Source organism: Globicephala melas, chromosome 15 (assembly GCF_963455315.2).
Source record: "Globicephala melas chromosome 15, mGloMel1.2, whole genome shotgun sequence".
Lineage (NCBI taxonomy): Eukaryota > Metazoa > Chordata > Mammalia > Artiodactyla > Delphinidae > Globicephala > Globicephala melas.
This window is the reverse complement of record NC_083328.1, coordinates 75,520,419-75,525,477: the sequence shown is the minus strand read 5'-3', so window position 1 is coordinate 75,525,477 and position 5,059 is coordinate 75,520,419. Positions and strand designations below refer to the sequence as shown.

General features: G+C 47.3%; 1 protein-coding gene across 2 annotated transcripts; it reads left to right on the top strand.

The window, feature by feature from the left end:
* Positions 1-665: 665 nt before the first annotated feature.
* LOC115843221 (chromatin target of PRMT1 protein) lies at positions 666-2,101 on the top strand. Of its 2 annotated transcripts, XM_060284547.2 has the most exons (2): positions 666-1,349; positions 1,488-2,101. In XM_060284547.2, exons 1-2 carry the CDS (start codon positions 947-949, stop codon positions 1,691-1,693), a joined length of 609 nt encoding a protein of 202 aa, XP_060140530.1. In that variant the 5' UTR covers positions 666-946; the 3' UTR covers positions 1,694-2,101. The 2 variants fall into 2 exon arrangements, with proteins under 2 accessions (XP_060140530.1, XP_030694929.2); XM_030839069.2 differs by having other exon boundaries at positions 666-1,629.
* The last annotated feature ends 2,958 nt before the right edge of the window (positions 2,102-5,059 follow it).

The window sequence follows — 5,059 nt, the reverse complement described above, 5'->3', positions numbered from 1 at the left end:
CTACCAAAGTTAACAATGAGATCTTAGAATGGACCAGATGGTTTTTAAGGGGGAGCCCAGCTTTGCCATTCCAAGCTTTATTAACTGATTCTCCTCCTTGTCTCCTGATCACCCTCCCTCTCCCACCTCTGTCCCTCCTTTTACACACATAGACACACAGACAGATATATAGATGTACACACGGAAGCACATGGGCAAACACACGAACACAGGAGTACACACAGACACACAAACATACAGACCAACTCACAGAACACCACTCACAGACATTCAGCACACAGACACACACAGACACCACTCACACAAACACAGATACACATGTGCGCCTCGACCACTTCTTGAATTTAGACCTGCAAGCATTGTAAACTGGGCTGCACCCAGTGCCTGTCCCATTCCCACCCACGTCCTGCATCTCCCTTGTGCTGACTAATTTTTGACCCTGGACTTGTTCACTCACCCAGGCCTTCATTTTCCTTTGTGCAAAACAGGGAGAACAATTCCAACTTGCCTCCGACAATGATGCAGGGAGGAATGTAATGAAAGGATTGCACACTCCTTGTGCAAGGATGAAAGTGCTTAATAATTACTGCAACAACGGCAGCAATGATGAGGCGATTAAAAGCCCCAGCGGAGATTTTTTTTTTATTTATTTATTTTTTTTTTGTTTTCGACACCGAGCGGGAGTTGAGGGCAGCCGCTGTGGTGAAAGGCGGGAAAGGGCAGGCCGGTTAGCAAGCGGACGGGCCAACCGGACAGCCAGCCAACAGCAAAGAACTAACCTAGCAATCTACCGCTTAACACATCTAACTAACCGCCCACCAAGTTAACCCGAGCCCCTCCACCGTCAACTCAAGTTCGGCCGGCCCCCGGCCCGCCTGCCGCAGCCGTGGTGGCAGCCCCGGGAGGAGCACTGGCGTCCGTTTCCTTCGATTCTCGGGATTTGAAGATGGCTGCACAGTCAGCGCCGAAAGTTGTGCTAAAAAGCACCACCAAGATGTCTCTAAATGAGCGCTTTACTAATATGCTGAAGAACAAACAGCCGATGCCAGTGAATATTCGGGCTTCGATGCAGCAACAACAGCAGCTAGCCAGTGCCAGAAACAGAAGACTGGCCCAGCAGATGGAGAATAGACCCTCTGTCCAGGCAGCATTAAAACTTAAGCAGAGCTTAAAGCAGCGCCTGGGTAAGAGTAACATCCAGGCACGGTTAGGCCGACCAATAGGGGCCCTGGCCAGGGGAGCAATTGGAGGACGAGGCCTGCCCATTATCCAGAGAGGCTTGTCCAGAGGAGGACTTCGTGGGGGACGTGCCACAAGAACCCTACTTAGGGGCGGGATGTCGCTCCGAGGTCAAAACCTGCTCCGAGGTGGACGAGCCGTAGCTCCCTGAATGGGCTTAAGAAGAGGTGGTGTTCGAGGTCGTGGAGGTCCTGGGAGAGGGGGCCTAGGGCGTGGAGCTATGGGTCGTGGCGGAATCGGTGGTAGAGGTCGGGGTATGATAGGTCGGGGAAGAGGGGGCTTTGGAGGCAGAGGACGAGGCCGTGGACGAGGGAGAGGTGCCCTTGCTCGCCCTGTACTGACCAAGGAGCAGCTGGACAACCAACTGGGTGCATACATGTCAAAAACGAAAGGACACCTGGATGCTGAGTTGGATGCCTACATGGCTCAGACAGATCCCGAAACCAATGATTGAAGCCTGCCCACCCTCCTGTGAGACTCTTGTTAAAGTCACACATCTGTAAATAACCTTGAGATAACAGATGAGAAGAAACTTGATTGATGCTGGAAGGACCTACCATAATAGGCTATGGACTGACTCGCCACCAGTTTGTGCATTTAGTGTGTTCCTTTTACTTTTTGATACTGTGTTGTATGAAACCCTTTTTTCCTCTGACTTGGGTTTTGTTTTGTTGTCGTTTGGGGTTTTTTTTTCCTTCGCCCAGACTTCTCTTTGAACATGAATGTGTTGGCCTTGTGGCTAGTACACCCTCTTCCCCGCTCTGCCTTCCCTCACTTGTCATATGCTTTGGCATTCTGACATTTCCTCTGTTCATCTCCCGTGAAAAAGTCCCAGAAAGAGCCCATCAATGTCCCTCCTTAATATCTAGGTTTCTGAGATACAGTTCTGTTCTGCATCATCTTTAAAGAGCCTCTTAAAAGTGTTTAGAAAATGTGGAGCTCAAAAATGCATTCTGCCACGCTGATGTTTTAGTAAAGTAAATTAGGAACTTAGACATAGCTACAGGGCCACCTAACAAGTTACACACGGTAGCAGCTCTGATTTGATTAAAGTTATTACCATGTACATTTACACCACATAACCAGTGTATTGGGTCAGGTATGTGCACTTTCTACCCTGGAATGAGATTTATAAACTTTTCCTCTTGGCTTTGCATCGTGCCCAAAGAGGGTATTTTTGGATTGGCTTACACCTGCAAAAGAGTGGGGAAAGCCATTTGGTTTGGCAGATGCTTCAGAAGGGAAAGGGCTGGAAATTGATGGCAGATATCTGGTGGGAGGGGTCAGAAGATATCCATGCTGAAATGCTGTTATGTTTATACCAGGCCGATCTTGGGCTTCATTCATTGACTTTGACCCTTATTCCCCTTGAAGGTTTAATTAAGTTCAACCATTTTCTGTCAACTGTTCCAGTTTCAGTAGAATCTTTTGTTTCTGGTTCATTATAACAAATTGTTCTCTGAAAAAATAAATAAATAAAAAAAATAAATAAAAGCCCCAGCGGAAGCGGAGTGTAAACAAAGAGGCCCAGAAAGGGCTCTGACGGTCTTAATCTTCTGACTGCGGACAATTTAAGACCCACAGCCCTCTTGTCCCTGAAGCCTTACACTTGCCTTCTATTAATACATGAAGACATTTTGGGGCCTGGCAAGAGAAGAGGTTCAAAATCCAAATACCCAGCTCGAGCTGTTAGGGGAGAAAGATATTTTGCAGCTTGGTTCCTAAATTAGAAGATGATTTCTGGGTGTTTAAATATCTCCCTTTATCTCTGTACCACTTATACTGCTGCTGACACAGCTCTGGGGCCTAGGTGGGGCTTGGGGTCAAGGGGAGGCCGGGTGATGCATTCTTTAGGTGCGCCCTTGGAGGAGATGTCCAAACAGGCCTCTGGTTCCTGCCATGCTCTGCCAAGGACACTCCCAAAATACCCTGGGGACAGATGCTATTTTTGAGGTTCAGCTTAAAGGCTACCTTGTGCCCCCCGCAAAATGGGATTTCGCTCTGAGTTTGCTTTTAAACAGAGCTTGCCTCACTTTTTCAACTTCTCTTGGGGTCACTTGAGTAAAATGTGAATTAGCCTCCGTTCTTCTAGCCTTTTCGGGAGAACCAAACTCCCGCGATGTTTAAAAACAATTTTTTTTTCTTAATCCCTTGCTGTTTCTTTCCTACTGTTGAGTAGAGAGGATGGCAGCTAAGTGCTTGAGGTTAAAATTTAAGATGCCAGCTCTTAAATTCCAGTTCTTCCTGAAACAGTACGAATTTATCATTCCCAAGGTCAGTTTCTGGCTTAGCGTCAGGAAGCTAAGGAAAGGAAAATGAGGAATTTTTGTTTTCTGTTGTTCCGCTTGTTACATACATATTAGAGGTCGGCACCCTTTGAAGATAATTTCATTTGCAAAATATTATAAAGTTGAGAAGTGGCCATTTTTATTTCTGCAAAATGGTCAAGATAATAATGATGATGATGTAAGGATCATAGAAGCATAAGAGCTGCTTTGATTTGAGCATTCACTGCATGCCAGGCACTGCTAAGCTTGTCACTAGCATATCTCATTTAACCTTCTCCACAGCCCTGTAAAGTAGGTACAGTTATATCCTCATGATGAGGATTTCCACCTCTTCCAGGAAGCCCTCCCTGACTCCAGCCCCATACCTTCACTCCAGGCTGAGTGCTCTGTCCTTTAGGCCATCGGACTCAGTGATCTTTTTTTTTTTTTTTGCGGTACGAGGGCCTCTCACTGTTGTGGCCTCTCCCATTGCGGAGCACAGGCTCCGGACGCGCAGGCCCAGCGGCCATGGCTCACGGGCCCAGCCGCTCCGCGGCATGTGGGATCCTCCCAGACCAGGGCACGAACCTGTGTCCCCTGCATTGGCAGGCGTACTCTCAACCACTGCGCCGCCAGGGAAGCCCATCAGTGATCTTTTAAATTACTTGATTTCATGTCCTTGAGAGCAGAGCCCATGTCTTATTCAGAATTTGTAGCCTAAGGGGCCATAGCATGGTAGGTATACAGTTAAGACTTGTTGAACGAATTGAACAAAGATCTTGGGAAAATTGCCCAATTTCTCTGAGCTTCACTTTTCCCCTCTCTAAAACTGGGTTAGTGGGACTTCCCTGGTGGTCCAGTGGTTAAGACTCCACGCTCCCAATGCAGGGGGCCCGGGTTCGATCTCTGGTTGGGGAACTAGATCCCGCATGCCGCAACTAAAGATCCCGCACGCTGCAACAAAGATCTTGTGTGCCTGGCCCAGCTAAATAACGAAATAACTAAATAACTCAATAAATATTTTTTAAAAACTGGGTTAGCAACAATAATAACAGCTGATATTTTTTGAGTTCTCATGTGGCAGAGATGACTGGCTGCTCTCCCAATATCTACTCCTTATTAACAACCCCTGATTTTGTTCTGGGCAGCAATGTGCCTCCCATGCAGCTAGGGGAGCAGCAAGCAGATGTTGTTGGGTGGAGCTGATAGTTGGCAGATACACACCTTTTGCCCCTCCTCATGCCCTCCTTCTTCCTGCCTAGAGTGTGGACATGACGGCTGGCACTCTGGCAACCTTTTTGGTCCTTGAGGCAATCTTAAGGATGGTGGAGGAAAACAATAGAAGTCTAGGACCCTGATGATTGTCTACTCATCATTCTAACCCTGGATGTCACACCTTTCGATTTCTTAAGTGTGCACAGGATAAGGGCAATGAGGGGAGAGAAAGGGAGAGAGCGCTACTTGGGATTTCTGTTTTACATAGCCAAATCTAATTTGAACTGACAAGACTTGCCCAGGTCCATGTTAAGTGCTTATTACACACCTCAATGAAT

Coding starts and splice junctions, on each gene's coding strand:
- LOC115843221 (XM_060284547.2), top strand. CDS start 947: ATGGCTGCACAGTCAGCGCCGAAAGTTGTGCTAAAAAGCACCACCAAG. Junction 1,350..1,487: donor GGGCGGGATGTCGCTCCGAG/GTCAAAACCTGC, acceptor TCGGTGGTAGAG/GTCGGGGTATGATAGGTCGG.